Source organism: Geospiza fortis, unplaced genomic scaffold (genome assembly GCF_000277835.1).
Source record: "Geospiza fortis unplaced genomic scaffold, GeoFor_1.0 scaffold172, whole genome shotgun sequence".
NCBI classification, from domain to species: domain Eukaryota; kingdom Metazoa; phylum Chordata; class Aves; order Passeriformes; family Thraupidae; genus Geospiza; species Geospiza fortis.
In genome coordinates, this window is record NW_005054309.1 from 8104749 (window position 1) to 8126214 (window position 21466).

At 39.7% G+C, this 21466-nt stretch overlaps 2 protein-coding genes across 2 annotated transcripts in view; one reads left to right on the forward strand and one right to left on the reverse strand.

Moving 5' to 3' along the window:
• The window catches only part of PHC3 (polyhomeotic homolog 3), a 26012-nt gene extending 7686 nt beyond the window's left edge, over positions 1 to 18326 (forward strand). The window contains exons 8-16 of the mRNA XM_014312293.2: positions 3 to 433; positions 1836 to 1986; positions 2304 to 2557; positions 3258 to 3414; positions 4701 to 4815; positions 5521 to 5671; positions 5756 to 5981; positions 9856 to 11142; positions 11647 to 18326. Coding sequence (XP_014167768.1) covers positions 3 to 433; positions 1836 to 1986; positions 2304 to 2557; positions 3258 to 3414; positions 4701 to 4815; positions 5521 to 5671; positions 5756 to 5981; positions 9856 to 10010 — 1640 coding nt within the window. The 3' untranslated portion in view covers positions 10011 to 11142; positions 11647 to 18326. The remainder of the gene's footprint in view (positions 1 to 2; positions 434 to 1835; positions 1987 to 2303; positions 2558 to 3257; positions 3415 to 4700; positions 4816 to 5520; positions 5672 to 5755; positions 5982 to 9855; positions 11143 to 11646) is intronic.
• A 3-nt stretch (positions 18327 to 18329) lies between these two features.
• On the reverse strand, positions 18330 to 21466 carry GPR160 (G protein-coupled receptor 160). The gene is made up of 3 exons (XM_005419039.2): positions 21417 to 21466; positions 21198 to 21331; positions 18330 to 20251 (listed from the first exon to the last, which is right to left on the reverse strand). Exon 3 carries the CDS (start codon positions 20195 to 20197, stop codon positions 19178 to 19180), a length of 1020 nt encoding a protein of 339 aa, XP_005419096.1. The 5' UTR covers positions 20198 to 20251; positions 21198 to 21331; positions 21417 to 21466; the 3' UTR covers positions 18330 to 19177.

A 21466-nucleotide genomic window follows, 5' to 3' on the forward strand; every position in this document is an offset into this window, starting at 1 on the left:
TGCCAACCCCGCGCGGCCATCGCAGCCGCTCAGCCTCCCGCAGCACCTGCCGCTCCCGCCCTCGCCCGCCGTGCACATCGGGGCCGTGGAGCCGCCCAGCTTGGTTTCCTCGGGCCAGCAGCTCGTGTCCTCCACGCCACACCAGCAGTATCCAGCCCTGCAATCTGCTCCCATCCCTCTGGCAGCTCCGTCTCAGCTCTCGGCATCCTCGACCCAGATTCAACCGCTGCCCCTGCAGTCTGTGCAGTCTTTACAAGTGCAGCCTGAAATTCTGTCCCAGGGCCAGGTTTTGGTTCAAAACACTTTGGTTTCTGAGGAGGAACTTCCTGCTGCAGAGGCTTTGGTCCAGCTGCCATTTCAAACTCTTCCACCGCCACAGACCGTCGCAGTAAATCTGCAGGTGCAGCCGTCAGTTCCGATTGAAACTCCAGTGGTGAGTGATAACATTGCATCCTTTATTCTTTCCCTGAGTCAGGCCCATTGACTTCAAAGCGACCTAAATCAGGTGCTAGACAAGGGACAAGAAACCTATTGATTACAGAACTGAGTTTTAAAAAAATCATAGACATTTTCCTTCTGTTTCATATTTTGGTTTGGTTTTTTTTTGTTGGCTTTTTTGTACTGGATCATCAGTCAAGAATATCAACCAGGAATCATGAAAATGTAAATTTAAGATCTAAAATCTTGTCTCTTAATGAAATGACAATGTATTTGAAGTTTAAAAAAACTAGGTAAACCTATGACAATACTTACATAAAGAATTTTGGTAAATGTGACATGAGGACTGTAAACTTTTACCTCAATACAAATAGATTTTGATTAGGAGAACAATCTATACTAGGTGGAAGGTTATAAAGATGATAGGTCTCTGGATTATTTATTTTGTACTAACATAAAAAATATCCTCTTCATAAAAGAATAGGGGAATTTTGATGCTGTTTTGGCAATTCCCATCACCACCATTTAATTTGGTCCAGTGTTTGTCTCAGATGTCTGCAGTGTGTAATTGAGGGTTTTGCCTTCAATCACTAGATTAAAATGACGTACAGGAAAATAAAATGTTATGCAAATAAGGCTGACATTTAAGATGGTGTTGCTGGGCTTTAGTGGTAAATTGCTAATGAGATTAAGATGAGCAAAAGAATCAGCAGCTCTTGTAGGCTTTTTTGAGGCTAACAACAGGTTAAGGAAGGAGTTGTGCTGTTCATTTTCAATTTATTTTAAGAGGGTTATAATCTCAACTCTGGTATTTCATGGAGAAATTGGACAAAAGAGTAGGAGCCAGGTTTGCTTTTGACAGGGTGGTGGTTTACATTTTAATCTGCTGTCAGGAATCTATGTAAATTTATTTCAATACTTTTGAGGGAAAGACCTTAAAACCTCTTATAACCACTAATGCTTGATAGTCTTGGTGTACTCTTCTGAAATACTCAGCTTGATCACACTGCTGTATAAGATAGAACAATTTGCAGACTTGTCATTAAACTTGCATTTTGCAGATGTATTTAAATAACATCAGAAGTATGTGTAAATAAAAAGAACAGTAAACTATGCACATAAGATATTTAAACAGTCAGGTTCTCTGCTCTGTTTGATTGGAGAATTGTGCTTCTTTGTGTATTGCTTTTTGTAAAAAAATACTTTAATTTTACTGTCATAGATATTGTGATGTCCTCAGAGTTCATTGTTTGGTATGCATTTTGGGAACTAGTATGTTATTAGAAGATTAATATATTTGACCAGGTAATTTATTTTTAAAACTGTATTTATGCAACTCTTTTAAGGTGTTAAGATAGAATGGAAATCTCTCTAAAGCAATAGTTTGTTGGATGCAGATTTACCAAGTGGAGAATGTGTGTGAAGAGGAGATGCCCGAGGACTCAGATTGTGTCCACATGGCAAGAACACCTACACCACCCACCTTGTCCCCACCAGCCATAACCTTGGGCAATGGAGAGGCACTTAATTCAGAAGATCCTTTGTCAGGTGAGGACAAATGCCAGACTAAGATAGCTTTTGGTTTTGTGATTTGTGTGAGTAATTAATGGCCAACTATGTTTGTAGCTAGCAGGTACTGAGTAAAGGAAAATGTTTGCATGAGGAGGGTGTGTTTGTGGAATAGTCTGTTGAGATAAACCATCTTGTTTTAAAAGTGGAATCTATAAAGCCCAGGGAAGAGTCTGTGTTAGGGGTTGATGGGTGCAGAGATGGGTCTTGGGGATTTATCACCTCTTACTTCCTGATTCTGAGCCGATGGTTGGACATAAGTGATAAAACATAACATATTTTGTTATTTTTTGCAGAACATGGGGGACTGCCTTCAGTGACATCATCAGTCAGTGCCTCAGTAATTAAATCTTCATCTGATCCTTCCCATGCCTCTATTCCACCACCCCCTCTTTTGCTTCCAGCAGCAACAACAAGGAGCAACAGCACATCCATGCCCAATAGCATTCCCAGCCTAGAAAACAAACCTCCACAGGCTATTGTTAAACCCCAGATCCTGACCCACGTCATCGAAGGCTTTGTGATTCAGGAGGGGTTGGAGCCATTCCCTGTAAGTCTAAATTTGCTAGGAATTTTTTACTACTAACCTTTGAAATTAACTCTTTGTAAGAATGATGTTATTTGTGGCTAGTTGATATTTAGATCTGGGATTATGTTTCATATGTTGGTTTTGACCTTCTCTCCACTGATTGGTGACTTGAGTAGTAGGATATATCTGGAGATAACTACAGAGAGTGGGTTTAGGCTACCATTTGGAATAACTTTTTTACATTTGTCTGCCTCCTAGATCCCTGTATTTAAGTGACACCTTAATTTGAACCTCAGAGCTGAGTCTGTTAAAATTTTAAAATGCTACAATTTGTTGTTTCAAGTGCTGGCAAGCTCTTAACTAGGCTAGGTGTAATTAGTGTGGTGTCTGGTAAGAAGTACTGTTGAAAATTTAAAATCACAAACTGGCAGTTTAAAGCCTGTCTTTCTAATTTAATGTGTGTCTCATTTTCCCATTCCTTCATTTCTGTAGATATAATGTGTTTCTCCCTTTGTTAATATAATTGCAAACTCTGCGGAGCAGGAGCGAGTCTTAATTTGTTTGAGAAATGAGCTTTGTCACGATATAATTACACTTCATTGATATGAGGTAGCAACTGATCATCTTCTACTGAGAAGATTGAAAACAAATATTGTTTTTAATAATTTACTCTTGTGAATTATGTTAATTGCCCACTGTTGCTTTGCTTTTATTGCACTAGGTCAGTCGTTCATCTTTGCTGGTGGAACAGCCTGCAGAGAAGAGATTGCTGGTGGAGGGTCAGATCATGAGCGTGGTGTGTGTTGAATCAGACTTGCAGAACACAAAACATGCAGACAACTCATCAGACACAGAGATAGAGGATATGATTGCAGAAGGTTTGTAGTTTTTGTTTAAATGCCCATTTCCCCCCTCCAGTTCTGTGTGCTATGAAATGGGAATCAAACTGTGGCCTGGCCCAGAAAAACCAAGTTATTCTATGAACACACGTTTTTGTATAAATTCATCTAAGATTTGAAAGTTGAGAATTTTTTAGCCACCCCTGGGTTTTCCTTCCCACAGCTTGTGTCCTTATAGCATGAGAGATGGTTTTGGTGATCTGCTTAAATTTAGTCTCAATGCAAGTCTTTCTTTCATTCTCTTAAAAGATTTCTATTCCTTCTTCCATATCAGAACTCTTTGCAGCAGTCATTTTGTCCATAATTTGTTTCATTAGATGTTAATTCAGTTTTCTTTTCAGTATGAACACTATGCTGAGTCTCAGATTTCAGACAGCTTGTCTGTTTGTAGAATTATCCAGACACTCATAGTTTTGGGTTTAGTTTGGGTTTAGCTCCTTACAGCTGGTGTTAGGTTTATGTAGAGAATTTGTAACTACTCATTAGATGAGCTGGTAGGTAACATCCAGCATCGAGACACATCCACGTACGCATCAAGTGAGTAGAGGAGATTTGCTGATAGTAAATCAGGATATGATTGTGTATGTGGCAGAAATACCCTTCTCAGTATTTCCAGCTCTTTGCTGCACTTCTACTTTTTGTAGAGCAGGAAAAGGGCCATCTCATCTCATCAATAAGTGAAAAATACTCTGTAACAATAAGCTGTAAATTCGCAGATGCAATAATCCTTTTCTTTGTTGCATGCAGCTTATCTTTTTCATAGATTGAATGTTACATATACACAAGATTCAATGTTTTGTTTGCTTTCACAAATCCCTTTGGTTGTAGCAGCTGCTTCTTCAAAGAAAGTGCTTTAAAAGGTTAATTCATTATGCTATTACAGAGAGTTTGCATTTATACTGTGGAAGGCCCGATTCTCTTAATGAACATTTTATGAAGCAATTCATGAGGAATGTTACCCTTCTTTTTAAATTGCTTGCTATGTTTGAGGGCAGACCTGCTCATGGGTGGCTTGAAATTCAACAAAAAACTGATTAAGTTCATTGAATAACTTAATTGAAGGTTCATTATGGTTTGGTTTGCTCAAGATCTTTTCTAGACAGAATGAAATCTATGGCTTGCATAGCTTTGCATAATTGTCTGTTCATCAAAGTATTTAATTGAATGTGTTAAATATTTGAAGATCTTTTGGCTGCTTGAGGTGAGAGATGTGAACATGATTTTTGTGTCATTGAAGCTGACTTTATTCCTCATTCCTTCTTTAGAGGGACTAGATGAAATTGAAAATGATCTTCTGAAGTGTGAATTTTGTGGAAAAATGGGATATCCCAATAAGTTTCTGCGGTCAAAAAGATTCTGCTCCACATCCTGTGCCAAAAGGTAACTTTATGTAGTTATTGTTTATCATTATCTGGCTAATGGATTAATCTCTCCTGGTTAAGAGAGCAAGAATTCACAGTCAACATCTGAATGCAAAATCTTCCATTATAAAAACTGGAAAGTTGATGTTTAATACCATAAGTTTTAGAAATGGGGAATAGTTTCCCATTTCTAGCCACCACTTAGCTCTTCTTTGGCATCAGTGTGTCTGGACGTGACCTTTCTCATATGTCTGCTACATAGTAGGTAGTGAGGATATATATGTTTGATTTGGTACTTCTTGGGACACCACCAGCAAAATAATCTTAAAGAGATTTAGTCCTTTAATCTTAACATGGATTTTTGCCTCTATCCTCCTTTGACTGGGTATCAGCTAGGTAGAGAAAATGGAACCAGAAAATACAATGTGATTTTAGGTTTTTAGTGGACATTTCAGAGCAGAACTGTACTATGCAATAAAATGCAAAGGTATTTCTAAGAATGGGAAGAACAGACATCTTCCAGGGGTAATCTGGATCTACTTGATCCCACAAGGAGATGAGGGTTTCGATGAAATGGCCTTTGAGATACCTTTCTCTTATATTTCTGTGACAGCTGTTGTTGTAATTAAGCAGCATTTCTACAACACTGTGATTTTATGGTTACTTGATTGAATTCAGTCCAAAAAACTACTAGTGCATTATTGAATATATCTTACTTCTTTAGGCACAGCCTTAGTTGCACTAAGAAATTTGGGCTGTTTCCATCAGACAAGACCAGTCGTTGGAATCGGAAGTCAGATAGCCAAAGTCTTGGGCGACGCGGGCGTCGGCCGAGCGGCCCTGAGGGGGCATCACGAGATCATTTTCTTAGACAGGTCTGTGGAATATTTGCTTAAAACTATGGCACTGCTTTGGGAATTGCAAATAAAGCCTAATACTGGAGTTGCTACATTTTCCAGCTTCCAATTACTTATCCATCTGCAGAAGAAGATCTGGCTCCTCATGAAGATGCTGTTCCAACGGCCATGACCACGCGCCTGCGGAGGCAGAGTGAGAGGGAGCGGGAGCTTCGGGAGCTGAGGATGAGGAAAATGCCAGAGAGCATCGACCTCTTACCAGTGGTGCAAACTGACCCCTCAGTATGGACTGTCGATGAAGTTTGGGCCTTTATACATTCTCTGCCTGGTATGGAAGGGGCAATAACTTGTTTTCTTGGTTTTAACAATGAAGTTCCTTGCTTTATAGCAGCACTGTGATGAGGAGGTGGTGTGGTAACAGCAGCAGTGTTAGCTGGTGATAGAGACTGGAATGTGACTTGTTTCCTCTTGCTTGTTCCTTCAGCACAAATCCCATGTTGATAGAGCTAGTCCCACTTCTGCTGTTGCATCCCAGCTGATGGAGATTAGAGCTGTTCCTTCCTTCAGTCTGACTTCTCTCAAGAGGTCAGTAGAGAGATCAGACACACTCCCTCCCTGTTACACTGCTTTCTTCTCTTCCTTTCTCACTTCCTTCTTTTTCTTCCTTCCTTGCTGCTTATTCAGTAGAAAAAGCAAGAGCAGTGTTCCTTCCCTTGATACTACTGAAAGGTTTGAAACACCTGTCATGGTACAAGTCATTAAAAAAGAATAAACAAGTTTCTGCTATAAAGTTAAAATTTGTTTTGCAGCTTTGCTCAGAGGTCTTCTGCTTAGAAACTCAGCATACTGCTAGTCTCAGTTTGTTCTCAGAAAAAATACGTTTTTTTCCTTGTTCACAAACCTTTCCTTTAGATCAATATTCACTGTTACCTTTATGTCATCTTCAGGTTATTTGACATCTATAATTTCCTAGCTATCATAACCTTTAAAGCTTCACTCCCCACCTTTTCCCAAGGATGCCATTTTATCTAATCAGACACTGTAACCCCTGCAGTTAACAAGGCAGATCTCCACAGTAGCAGTCATACCAGAATTTTTGTTGCTTACACATTAAAACCCAGGCTATGTTTGTTTCTAGTTTTCTACTTTTTCTGGAATGCTATACCATTTTTTGTGAATCCCATTAGACTATTAACCTGTAAGCAATATAGCTTCACTGCTAAGTCACACACATGCATTATGACACAGTCTTTTGTGGTAGGTCAGGCAAAGAATTGTGTAAGAGATATTTCAAACTGGCAAAAGTCATCCTTGAAGTACCTTTCTTCTGATAGTTTATTGCAATTCAGTAACACTGCTTCTGGGAACCTGCAGTGATGGCTGTAGAAACAAGCAAAGCTCCTTAGGTTTGGGATGTGGTCATTCCTGTTTCTGTACTTGAGCTGTGTTATGGAGTGTAGTTCTGTCACTGCTGTTTTCAGTTACTGTTTTTATGGATTCAAGACTCTAGTTAATTCAATAACTAATCCTAGGCTCTCAATAAATGGTAGTTCCTGTGCTAGAATAACTGAAGTGCCACATAAACACAGTTCACTTTCAAGTATGAAACCAAAAATTTTATTCTTAAAATGTGGTTTCTGTTTTGAAACCATTACTTTTACAATATTTCACCAGCTGCTGGATCTGGTTTCATTTTTTGGATTCTATAATCAAGGTGATCTTTGATTTTAAACAAACTTATATTTATTTGTATGTAATGAAAGTTTATTATAATTACTCATTCCTCTCCATATGAAGGCCTAGTGTCTCAAATACTTTTTTAAAAAAGAAGTTCAATAGGTATTTAAAGTTATATTCACAACCTGCCAGAATTTTTGTTGCTATGTTGCTGCATTTGGGTTTTTGGATGATTTTGGGGTTTATTCTTTTCAGTATATTTTCAAGTCACCCTCTTGAAAAAATATTTTATCATATACTTCCAAGATTGATTAATGCAGGAAATAATACAGATGATTTCCATTATGGCATTTTATATTCTGTATCTACTTGGTGCAGTCTGTGCAGACCATCTGCCATGCTGTAGGAGATGGTGATTTGTCACTTTTCCATAGACATTAGGAACATCTGTTTTCATTTACAGCTTTCTGCACAGTCTGTAGCTGAAATGAACTTGTGTCCTTGTCAGGCTTTTCTGAGTTCCTCTGGAGCCTTTTGGAGAAGTCAATGTCCAGGATAGTTTTTTGCCCTGTTAGCTGCTTCTTCTGGGGGGAAGAGACAGAACAGCTTAAGCTGAGCAGAATTGTTCTCCTTTCTGTCTTCAGTTGCAAGATACACGTCCTTTCACCCGCTCTCCACCCTTTTCTTTTGGCCAAGTTATTGCACAACAAGCAATTGCAAAAGTGCTTAAGAATATACCCAGATGTGCTTGGATGTGGGAACTGCAATACCTTCAACTTCCATGCTCTGCTTTTCCAAAAATGACTTTGATAAAAAGTATTTAAGAAGTTGCACGGAAATTGCTTGAAGGAAAAAGGCTGGCAACAACAAACATCTAGTTTCCTATTTCAATAGGACCAGTTTTGTTCCTAAATGTAAGAACTTCTCCTGATCTCTCAGACTCTTTGTAAATGGTGTGGTCTGACAATCACAATGTTCAGGTCTCAAATCAGACATGCCATGATACCTTTCCCAGAAATACTCAATACTTGACTTACAGTTAAGAACTTACAGTTCTTTTATCTGTTGTCAGCACTTCAATAAGAAAACCTTTATGATGATGCCAGAGCTGATTGTTGCATGAGGTCTGTTTAACAAATCATTAAGGAAAAAAATGTGCTTTATTCTTTGTGAAAAGCTAATTTTTTCCAACCTTGAATGTTATAACCTTCACACAGTAATGATCCAAATGAATTAATTTTTGGATGTTGATACTTCCTTCCACGTTTCCTTTCCATTTGCCTTGTACACATTTGTAAATCCATCAGGAAATTAGGCTGTCTATTCTTTGTGGAATTTAGATCTGAACACACAAGAGAATATTAAATTAGTTGCTGTCATCTAGGTAGAAAAGTTCTTCACAATAATTTCATATCTCTATAATAGTGTACTTTTTAAAAGGGGAAATGTAAAAATGCCAAAAAATAAGCTTCCTTGAGGAATAATTGACATCAGGAATGGAAGGTGGAGCACAAATTCAAATGTGTCTGAAAGGCTCTGAGACAGATGGAGAGACTGCTGGGTTGAGAACACAAATGTATTAAAAAACCCCATTAAAAACATGGCTAGGGGAAAGAAGCTTCAAATAAACAACTGACAATGAGTGGTCTCATGGATGTTGTTAGGAGACATTTATCCATCTAACAGAGCTGCCATAGAGCCAGGCATAACTGGCTGATCCTGCTCAGCACATATCCAGAACATCTTTGGAGGAACCTTTATTTGCACAGTGTTCTTCAGTAGAAAGGGGCCCTCAGTTACTTGGGACAGTCCAACCTATGTAGAGTCTTTTTTTTAATGTTGTGATCTTCAGTAACCTGAAACTGGTATTTCATATTGAGAAAATGAGTTTAACTTGGGAAAAAAGATCCAACCAGTTTCAAGTTGCACTTGTGAAGTGAGTTACTGCTGTGTGTAGAATATTCACTCTGACAACTAATGATAACTATCTTTGTGAGATGGTTGTGCCAAATCCCATACATCAAAACTTTGTTTCCTTAGCTCAGTGGTGTAACACACAGATGGAATTAACTCCTTTTGGAAATTGTAGCTATTTGGATGTTCTCACTGCACAGAGCAGTATAATATAGTTACCATTTATAGAATTAGATAATAGTATCTTTTTATTGCTGGAAAGAACCCACTTGAATTATGTTCCTGATTGCTATTTCAGTGCTGTTTTCCCAATCTCTTCCAATGATGAGAGGTTGTTCCTCTTAATGAAATGAAAATTCTGTCTTTGCTGGGACTTGAAATTCCCAATGAGTAGTTCTCCAGTAAATACAGTGTAATTAGAGGCTGTAGTAAAATTATTTTCATATTATTTCAGAATTCCCATCATAATACTGAACTCTTGCATGTAATTTAAGTTCAGCAAGCTAAAGGGATGAGCATTGGAAAATGTGTTGCTGAAAAGCTCTGGTGTGGGCATTGGATCTAAGAATGGACATTTCTAAATCAGTAATCATATTTTTTATTGCCTTTAGGTTGTCAAGATATTGCAGATGAATTTAGAGCACAAGAAATTGATGGACAAGCTCTCCTTTTGTTGAAGGAGGATCACCTTATGAGTGCAATGAATATTAAGCTTGGACCTGCATTGAAAATCTGTGCACGTATCAATTCCTTGAAAGAATCCTAGGAGGTGAACATGAAGGTTTAAACAACAGTTTCTCAGTGACAGAACCAACAGTAATATGCCAACATCTTCACTGTGGCATGGGTGTTACTGTGATGTTTTGTTAAGTAGGTGGGACTCTCCCCACATAAAGACTTTAAAATGTTCCTTTGATTATACCAGGAGTCCTCTGTAGTTTTCAACAACTAATAAGTTTATAGTAAAGCCTGAGTAATGCTTTGAGTTGAAATTTTTCATGGAAAAACATGAAGTGAAATATGATGTGGTAGGTTAGATATTCCCCAACATGTACTTCATTTTATGAGTTACAATTACCACCCCAGTCCCCACCCCAATCTAGACACCATTTAAATCGTGTTGCTGTATTTTGAAAGATTTTTCCCACATACAGCAGTGTTTGGACTGAACTAACAGAAGTGTCCACAGGCCCTGTGGAAGCACTAGTACCAGTAAAATGCTATGCATTTAGTTGTGCTCTCTGAGTTTGTTTTAGTCTTGAGCAAATTGTTTGTAAGGGGTAGGTTGGCAGCTGGTTTTCCTCATGTAGGCTTACCCTCATCTCTGCCACTATAGTATTTTCTTGAAGTCTGTAAAATACTATAAACCATGTAGATGTCTCATCAGAATCCTCATGATCAGGCTACTGACACTCCTGCCAGAGGTAACTGAAGCACATGTTACTTTACTCTTTGAATGCTGCTATGCACTAAGGGGGCATTAAGTGTTAGATTTGTAGTTTCACATGCTGCTAGTTAAGCTAGACCAGCAGTTCTCAAATGGGGGTTCAGAGTGGAACTGAGGAAGAGTGTGAGCTCTTGGGGTTCAGGTTCCCAAATGCCTGGGTGTGAGGGGCTGAAAACTGCAGCCAGGACCAGCTCATGTTGAGACAAGTTGCTTTAGAGACTGGGGGTAGAGAAGGGACAGCATAATTCAGATGTTCTTTTTCTTGATACCTCTTCTAACATTTTTTCTGTAGTGCATTCCCATTGCCTCACTGGAAGCTTCCAAGCACCTTTTCCTTGTCCAGTGGCCAGTGTGAGCTGTGCTTCCAGGATTCTGAGGAAGGAGCAGTGAGGGCCCCTCAGAGCTTGTGCAGGAGCAGCTGCTGCTGCCATGAGGGAGCCTGGAGCTGCAGGTCAGCAGGAGGAATGCCAGTGCTGGTAACTCTGGGAGAATGTCCTGGTTTAGGGCAAATTTGGGAAGACCAGGACAGAGAGATATCCAGGGGCCCTGCTTTGTCCCTCTGGCAGGAGATTTTGCCTTGGATGCTGCAGACCCAGGGGGTGGGATTTTAGTGTCCCCCTCCATCTTCCCTCTCTCACACTCTGTGGAGCAAATACATTTCCCCAGTTACTCTTTGAAGCTGCCTGGGCTCTGAGGCAGCAGCACCTTCTTGGCCTTTGCTTCCCCACCACCTGTGCACAGATGTTCATGGATGTATTTTGTCCTTCTGTTCCCTCCCTTTTGCAGCTCCACTCCCCTTATGTACAGACCTGGATCCTTAAGCTCTTGTTTAGGGAAAGAAGGGTATGTGTGCTGATAGTCATTGTGTATATTTGAATTAAATATGTGTATGTGTCTGCAAATAATGTATTTTTTGTATTTTATGCAAATTAATGCATAATATATGATTGTGTAGGGAGGTATTCAGGGGGCTGTACAGTATTCCTGAAGAGAAGAGGAACTGACCTAAAGTTTGAGAACTGCTGCCCTAGATCAAAAGGAGTCAATGCACATACACTGGCTAAAAGGCAGGTTTGTGACAGACAGATTAATATGTATATTATTTAACTCATGACCTTAAAGAGTAAATTTGAATTACAGAAAAATCTGTGCTTAATTTTCCTTTAATTAGACTATTGCTTTGTTTCCACTAACAGATTTTCTACCATTACCTTCTGGAGATCAACATTAGAATCATTGTTCTTAATTACAGCTGTTTGAGCTTGCTAATAGCAGATGTTATTACTGTTTTTATTAACCACTGAAGCTGTAAGTTAGGACAACATGTTGCAGTTGCACGCTGGTATGTGGTGAGAACCCCTACCCAAATGGCACCAAAGCTTTAGAGGATGAATTGATGCCTGGGTTTATTTTGGAGGGAAGTTGCTAAGCACTTTCTAATTTGGTTTTTTTTCTTTTTCTATTTTCGGTTACTGTTGTAAAATAAACTTCTTAGTTGAAGTTCCAATGTTTGCTAATGTTCATTTGAAAGACATTCAAATGATGGAGACAGTGGGTTCCCATTTGTAGCATTTCTGTAAGATACACAGTGTAGCATATCTGTAACATATGTTCTAAAGGATATGTTCTGTTTTGATGAGCTAACTGAAGACTAAAGATATCTTAGATATTTATCCTTTGGCTTTTGTCTTAAAGTTTTATTATTTTTATACAGAAATCTCACTGGCTAATTTTTAATCTGTCTTCTGATTGTACTGTTCTTAGGCAATGTAAAAAGTAGGGATACATAAGTGTGGTTTGATAATGGCTTAAGGTGTATTAGAAAATGTGGACTTAGGGGTCTTGTTCAGACCTGTAGTTTATCAGTGTTACATGCATGAGAATTTCATGGCTGCTTTAATTTTGCTTTATTAGACAGCTTTCAGGAGAGCTTCTCCAGCTAGTGTTTGTGTCCAGCCCAGCCAGAATTACTGCCAGGTGCCAGGAGCTCAGAGCAGACCCCAGTAAGGCACATCTGGTCCTGTTCATCTGGTATGTAACATTCCCTGTGGGTTTGGGAGAGCCACAGATAATGAGTTATGCTTTGAATATTCATAAGTGCAACAGCTTAAAATGTGGGCCTTATGCATATTGAAAGTTTTTTTTTCTTCTTCAGTGATTTTGGCAATTAACTGGAACTTAAAAGCAGACATAGCTATACCATCCTCTGCTGATAGAAGTGCACTTGTACAGGAGTGTTTGCCAGTGTAGCTGTGTCAATAAATTTTTTTTTTTAAATCACACTTGTATGTGAAAGTAGGCTGGAAAATTTGCAAGCGCAACTGAAGTCTACTTGGGAAGCTTATGAATTTTCTCCAAAAAGCAATATAATACTTAGAGTAACAGTCCTCCAGAACCATTTTATGTACTGGCCACTTGCTGTTCAGATAGGTGAGGTTTTCCCAGGCTTATGGTGCCATTTCCCATGACTTTCCCACATGTTGGTACCCTGTACCCTCTTGCAAAAGAAGAAGAATTAAAGATTTGAATTGTATTTTAACACTTGTTCCCACAGGATATGTCTACAAGAAATCTTTTTTATTCTCTTTATTTCCTGGGATTTTGCTTTCTGTATTCAGACTTCTGGTGTTGCAGGCTACCCCTCACAGTAATGTTTGCAGTATTTCAGCTTCTGTAGGAATAGGTCAGAAGGGAGATACATTCCATGGCTTTTCCCCTTCCTTTTTCTCCATCTCTCTCTATCCTACCCTACTCCTTAATGCAAACTGCAGCATTAGCTCAGGCAAGGCCCTTTTGCAGAGCACTGGGCTGAAGGTGTCTGTCAAGATTACATCCAACTGAATCAAACTGTGACACTTGTCTCAGCTTCAGGGTTTGTTTGGGGTTTTAAAGAATGGCACATGAATGATCAGAAGGGGTGTGCAGCCTCCCTGATCCATCTGGCTTGTTATCAGCATCCCTGCTTTGCAGCAGGAGCAGGGCACTCCCCTGAGGAAGCTTGGCTGCCTCCACTGACTCAAAGTGCCAGTTGTTTTGGCTCACCAGAGAGTGTCTGAAGGGGTTTTAAACAAGCTGCATTGTAAATCCATTCTTTACCCATTAGCCCATCATTTTTTTTCCAGAAATGAAGTCCTTGATGGAGGGTAAAGCCTTTGCTAGATTTTTGTCAATGAGACATTTCAAATAGAAGATTTGTGTCCTGCAAGCATCTGTTTCCTCATTTTTTTTTCCTGTGAAAGTAGGTATTTACCCCCTGACTTCCACCTGTGTCCAAAAAGGAATCCAGCCTTTTGGATAGAACAGATGGAGTCTTTTGTAACTGCAAATGTGGCAGAAAAGGGAAAGGATAAAAGAGTAAAACCAACTGTTTGGGCAGATCTATGATAGCCTTTGCATAATTTCTGTATCTTGAAGTGGAAGGAAATATTCAGGTACAAAACCACTGAAGTGTAATTGGAATGGAAGTTCAGTGTGAGACTGGGCTGGGTGTGGTGTGTCACTGCCTGGCATGGCAGCTACAGCTAATGCCAGCTTCAGGTGGATATTGTCATCATAATATCAGAATATCCATGCAGAAACTTCCACCTCAAGAGCTCAACAGATTTCTTACACAGTGACAAATCTACAGCTCTGAGTGATCAAAGAATTCAGTGACAGCTGTGTTGAGTCCTGCTTTTGCAAATAATTAGACATCTCCATAATTTATAACATGAGTAGTTCTGATTGTACTGAGACTGCTCATATTAAAACTCAGCATGTATAAAAGCTTGCAGGGTTATTTTCTCACCAGTATTGTATAGAGATGTCCTGTTAGCATATACTTAGAAATATATTTGTCATCATTAACCAGGTATGTGCTCATTGATTGTTCTAGGCTGCAGATAATGACTCTGCAAAACAATCAGTCTAGGGTAGTTTTTTAATATGCACCTGAATTAGTTTATTAGAGACGGAGAGAAGCTAATATTTTAGAGTATTTTGTTTTAAATACCCTGTTCCTATTCAATGCTGAGTTGAACAGGTATGAGCAGAGCTATCAATGAATAATTTCATTGTAAGGTGTTAATTGCTCATAGTGAATTTTCAAGTCACTCTTGCATAGTAAGCTGTAGTTTCAGACAGGAAATGCTGTAAGGAGAAAGAAATTTTAAATTCATTTAATGCTTAATTCATTTAACATGAGCCTAAATTAAATTAATTTTAAAAGAATTTGCATTTAGTCATGACAGGTTATTTAGACCTGAAAGGTTCTATGTAGTTACATACCTGGATGGCTTTGCAAATGGTGACATTTGAAAAAGAGACAGTAGTGATGCTCCAGTGCAGCTGTGTGGGTTTTTCAGGAAGCTGTCCCTGGCCTGAGCTGATGGAGTCAGGGCCTGGGACACAGACTGAGCACCAAAGCAGTGAGCACACAGTTCCCTAATCCATGAGAATCAGCCTGGTTTGTTTTTACCATCTTCATCTCCTGGGAAATCTGACATTTCCTTCCCCACTTCTGAAAGTGGCATTTTGCTTTCCTGGATGTCAGCTCTGGGGGCTGGGGAGTTTTGTGTCCTGCCTTACCCCTGACTCTCAAGGCCAGCACTTCCTCGTGTGCTCCAGACCCCATCCTAAGCTGCTGTGTATGTTTGTGTAACCTCTGCATTAAAACACACACCTGCTCATTCACTTGAAGGTTGCATAGTATTTTCTAATCTCTTACAGCAAAATGGAATCAAAAAAGCAAAGTTCAGAGATAAATATGCTGGTCATTGCAGGTATATGGAGTAAGCTCAAAGTCCAGCTTTTGTAGCCATGGATTTAACTTTTCTGAAGCACAGTTCTGGGAGCCAGTGTAATGAACAGATTTCAAGTTAAATTTTTTTACATTTCCAGCAAGTATTCCTGTTAAATTATCCAAATGACTCTGTAGAGTAAGGAGCTAGAAAAACAAGATTTTAAAAGATTTTTTTCCATCTAGAAGTAATTGTAACTTGAGCACAATTGTGCATTCATAGACTTGTGATCATAAACACTGTTTAAGTGCAATACATAACATGAAGGAGCATTTAATTGTGTTTATGAAGCACTGCTTGGGTACATGGGGTTGTTGACAGGCTTGTGGTGTTGTTGCTAGGTAATAATCAGGGTATCTGTGCTGATTATGGGATTAGGCTTGAAGCATAAATGTCTCTGATTCATGAGGTAGATCTGCTTTGTGAGTGAAGCCTGGGCAGCCTGTGGAAGGCTTATGGTGTCCTCCACTACCCAGCCAGCATGCTTCCATCCTCTGGCAGCTTTTTACAAATTCAATTTTGGAAAGAACAGTGAGGGATTCTGCACGCCCAGTTTCCTTTCCAAGTAGTCTTTGTGTTATAGAATGAACAAACCAGTACTGACCAGGAAAGATGTGTGTAAAGGTGAAGGGTTTTATCATTGAGTGCCAAATACTCTGTTAAGAGTTGAAAACACGTAGAATATCTCATTAAAATCAATGTTGACTTGTAAGAGATCTTTAAATGAGAAAAGTACAGAAGTCTCCCATAAAGGTTTAACACTTTAGCTGCTGTTAGCATTAATATCAATACTGTAAGGTATTTGAATGGTGTAAAGCCATTAGTTGCTGGCACAGCACAAGTGATGTACAGAGGAGATGCAGCAGTGGTTATCTGTAGTTCTTTTGTTTCAGATGTTTCCATGTTCCTGGCACAGCTTCTGTCCTCTCTGGCAGTGAAACTGCCACCCTGTTCAAGAGAGGGATGGTCCAGGTACCAGTGTTGGGACTGGCCAGAAGCACCAGGTTAAAAAAAAAATGCAGAGAAAAAGACACAATGGCTAGGAAGGCAGTAGGATGGAGATCACTGCACAGCTGGTGTCTCCCTCCATGAATGCCAAGGATAAAAGTGGGTTTGCAAAGAGGGTTGCCATTAATATATTTTAAAATAGTCCCTTGGCAGGCTCAGGCACCACAGTTGGATGTTGCTGGAGACCTGCAGTGCCACTGTTGCCTCCTCAATGGAGATGACAGCCTAAAAGTTGATGCTTTTTGGCACTTTTCCACAAAAAGTAAGAAAGAATAAATTTGACAAATAATACAGTGATGTAACATCAATCCATTAATATTTGCTTTGGCTGCATGTTGTGGGTTCCCTGTAAAAAATGTTAAAAACTTCAAGTGGCTTTAGGAGCACTGAGCAGCTACAGGAATTCTGGCACGTTAGGGCAGATGGGGTTGTGTAAACTTTAATTAGGCCTTGGGAAGCTGAACCACATCGATAAATAAAACATGTCAGCAGCCTCACCCAACTGGTTGCAGTTCCAGTTCTGTGCATGTTAGTGATTCAGAAAGGTGAGGCTTACCATGCAAAACACACCTGAAATGAACTTGAAAATAGTTTTTCCTTCATCTGGTGTTAAATGAACTTTAAAAGAGGAATTTCCCCTTGCCTGCTGAGTCTGTAGGAATTAGTTATTTCATGATTCTGAAATGCCTGGTGCATTCCTATAGTTGATGTATTTGCTGATTTTTAAATGGAATTAGGTTTTGTAAATATTTTGTCACCCCCATTTCAGTGGGTGTCCAGTTTCTATAAAACCTGAAGAAATACTGTGTCAAACCCCTGTGTTTAGCCATGGTTTATCCTATAGCATCTCCAGCACTAACTAACAGCAATTACAGTTTGAGGGAGCAGGGAGAGACTGCTTAGGGTTGTTTTTCCAATTAACATTGCATGTGTTTTCCTACTTTTAACATGGAAATAGAATTTCCTCCAAGTACATTTTCCAGCATAAAAAATGAAATAATTTGTGGTGCCAAACACTTCAAACTATATTGCTAAGCATTGCCTCCTCTTATTGCACTACTTTTAAAATTCAGTTTTTGATCATTTACTGTCCTTTTGATGGCCTTTTAACCAGGATTTCCCCCAAAACCGTTTTCTACTGCTGAAAAAATGCTTGTCCCCTTTTGATTACATCACAGAAACCTCAAAGAAATTTACCACAGATTGTGGGTGAAAGAAGCACTATGTGTGGTGAAGTAATAAATCAAAATAATCAGATTTGGTATGTTTCAGAAATCAAAGATTAATTTATGATCGAGATGTTATTGTGTATTCTTATGGAGTGAAAGACTGGAATATTCTTTTATAAGAAAATTTAACCCATGTAGTATTAAATTCTTCAATTAAATCTATCTCTATAATTGATATATAATAAAATAAATTATTACCCAAAATTTAAATTTTACAGTTGAAGAGCACACAATGAGCTATGTCAAAGTATGATCTTCACTTTGTGAATCATTTTTAAAGAAGCACTTTCCTATTACCAACTAGCATGTGAATGAATTTTAGATTCTCTCATTTATGATCTGTAAAAGTGACATTTCTTCAATCTGTCTGTTAATGGGTGAATCCATCCTACAAATGCTGAAACAAAGCACCTTATACTATGCTGCTTAAACTTGCTTGTAATTGCACCTTTTGTTATCTGCAGAGTTTTCTTAATGAGTATTCTTGTGTGAAATCATTGTTCCCTGTGGGTCTGGGGGACAGTTAACCAGCCTACAGCATCATTTACTTAGTTTCTCTTTCAATACAACATTGTATTGTGAGTTTAGTGCTTCAGAAATAAATGCTAATTTCATTTGTCTGCTTTGGTTGTGTATCATTTATTTATCTAATACAATATCAAATCAAGTCCACTGTAAAACTCTTAAGAATTTGAAAATTGAGAGTATTTTTGCTAGAAGCCTAATTCTTTCCCTGCTGAAGTAGTCCCACTTCATATTTAACTCTTTTAAAGTAATTTTGGCTTCAAAATAAGCTATATTTTAATTTGAAGCATTCTTTAACCTTGGGCATGCATTTATGTATAGCAGCTAGCCTTGATGCTTGTTGCTTTAATTATTTAATTATTAACATGTTCATGTATCTTAGAGGAGCAGCAGCAAAGAAACAATGGAACAGCACCTCTTCTGAGGTTGTGGAAGTTGCACATCTTGCACTGGTTTTGTACTATAAAAATTTCTATTCCTGTAGAAGTCATAACTTTAACTAAAACAAGTTATTTCTTGTTAAACAGACAGCAACCCTTACCTTCCATCCAGCTGACAAAAATCCACATTTTAACAACAAAATACACTTCAAAAAGTCATTTGAACCTTAGGTCAGCATCTGTATGTAACTCTAGCCTTCAAGACGTTTTTGCATTTTGTACTGTAAAACCTGAGATAATTCCATTTAAAGGAAGTGTAGAATTCTAGTCAGAAAAATGTCTGAAAACTTGTCCTATATAAGCAGTGCTTTTTTAAACATGTAATTTGAAGTTGAATTCCCTGACCTGGCAGTGCTTGCAGTACAATATTCACCGGAGTGTTGCTGAACACTGGACTTGTTTCTATGGAGTGAAGCTGTGGAGATGTTTCCTTGTGTTGTCTGTAAGGACCTGGCCACCCAACATCAGAGTTCTGCCTCTTTGCAGCCCTTTCAGCCAGCAGCTCATTAACAGATGACAATTACTGTGCCTGGCCGGTCAGCTGGCTTTGTGCTTTCATTGTTGAACGGCATAAAGCAGAATTTCCAGCTGACAAAGGGGTCTGTGCACCACCCCTCCTCTGTCAGCTCCACATCGTGGCACCGGCACCAGTAGGCTGCTGCCAGGAGGAAGCTGTTGATGAAGCACAGCCAGGGCACGTTCATCTCCACATAGGCTGGGATCTGCGCACCCAGGAGCAGAACCACCACCTGCAGAACAACAAATGGTGCCCAGGTGCCAAGGAAACACAGGAGGAGCCTGCTCAGGAGCTGCCACTTAAAGCAAGTGTTGTTGCTGTTAGGCATGTAGGGGAACATCAGCACAGGCTGGCTGGAAAAGGAGAGGAGCCTGGCAGACAGCAGCATGGTTGTCACCTCCTTCCAGCAAGCCAGGAGAGCCGTGCCCAGCAGCAGCACCATGGCCCACGACACTGAGGAGCTCTGCCAGCTGCCAGAGAGAGGGCACTGGGAAGGGGAAACACTGTTCTGCATCTCCAGCTCTTCAGAGACAGCAGGAACTTGGAGAGTGCAAAAAAACCCAGAAATCCATATAACCACCACGGCAAATCCATAAAGTAACTTCCGAGCTCTTGTAGGGAGCTGGGATGTTTGGGAGACGGTGCTGTAATAATCCAGAGCAGCCAGCAGGTACACTGGGAAAGGCACAAGGCCATAGGTGAGGGAGGAGATCTGGGTGAACAGGCAGATGTGGTACTCCGTGAATCGCACGCCCCAGAGCGCAAAGTCCTCAAAACAGAAAATGAAACACAGGCTCAGCAGCAGTGTGAAATCAAGAAGTGCCACTGAAACGCAGAAGTATCCCATAAAACTGACTTTCACAGGTTTTGGCCTAATTTGCAACATGAAGAAATCAAGGAAGACTTTTCCAAGCATAATCAGGACCAGCATGTAGTTGATTTCAAGACGTTGGCTGGTGTGGGTGCAGTGGTACTGACCAGAACGATTTTCACAGAGGCTGGCAGCCATCCTCCGGTGGTAAAAACAGCAAAAATAAATATCACAGGGCACAGTGCTTCATCTCTGAAAAGAAAAAAAAAATGTAGAAATTTATTTCTGTGTAGCTCTACCAATTAGTTCCATCATAGCAACTACCCAATTTGTCTGAATTTTTCAGGCTCCTGAATTAAGAGCAAAGAGCCTCATTAACTCATAAAATTATCAACAACTGCCTAAATTTTGTTTTCTTTGAAACATAATTTACTTTCTAGCACAGAAAGGTTTAGGAAAAAAGGTTGATGATGTTCCTTTCCTTTCGAAGGCATGGAGAGGTCTTTCTGTCCAGCTGGCCAGAGGGATGGAGGTTTCAGAGCTCCTGCATATCCCGAAAAAATTACAGGACAGAAATTGTACAAGACACTGCAGGAGATGCTGCAGCACAGACACCCAGTTCATTATGCTCATGGAATCTGTAGGAGATCAAGACTGCAGAAATATCTTGAAAGGAGAAAAAGCATCAAGAATCACTTCTGGTTTTGGTGGAAAAATCCTGGAACTCCGAGGCAATCCAAAGCACAAGGGCTTCATTAGTGAATTGGGCTTTTTTGTTCATCTCTAAGTACTACAATGACAGAGACCTCAGAACAGCTGGCTTTCCCTTCACACTTGCACAAGTTTCTTTATAACTCTTTTTGAAATATTAATTCCTAAGGAAAATGAACATAGGGTGGCTCTGTGTATGTCAGCAAGACAGTATGGACAGTTTATCTGATTTCTTCTCTCTTTCCTTAAAGAAGCAGAGTGGTGTCTGTGCTCCCAGTGAGAGCAAAGAGCAGTTGAGGAGCCAAGGCAGCTGTAAAAAGGAACTGACTCTTAGGCTCTGTGTTAACAGCGAATTGTTTGCATTTAAGCAGACACCTTGTGTTAGTGCACGTTTGAGTTCGTGTGTCCTGAGAGCAGAGTTAGAGTAACTACAAGTCCTTGGCAGCACAACCTGAGAAGCATGCATGGAGTTTGTTTACAAGCCTACCTGGGCTGGCCACTTCTCTTCATCTGCACAAGTGCATCCTCTGAAACCTGATCTGTCTTTACGGTGCGGCTTAATTCCGGTGTTTTGTCTTCATGTGCTGGTTGCTGCACTCGGGCACGCAGAGAGGAGGGAGCCTGCACGCAAACAGGGTCCCGATCAGTAAGATAATAATTAATACTACTACTACTACTAATAATAATAATAGTAAGGCGGAATCACCTGTCCTGGGCCGTGCGGGCACAGCCCCCATCCTGCGCACTGAGGAACCC

Excerpts from the sequence above, each read along its gene's own strand:
- GPR160 (XM_005419039.2), bottom strand. The coding sequence starts at position 20,197 with ATGGCTGCCAGCCTCTGTGAAAATCGTTCTGGTCAGTACCACTGCACC.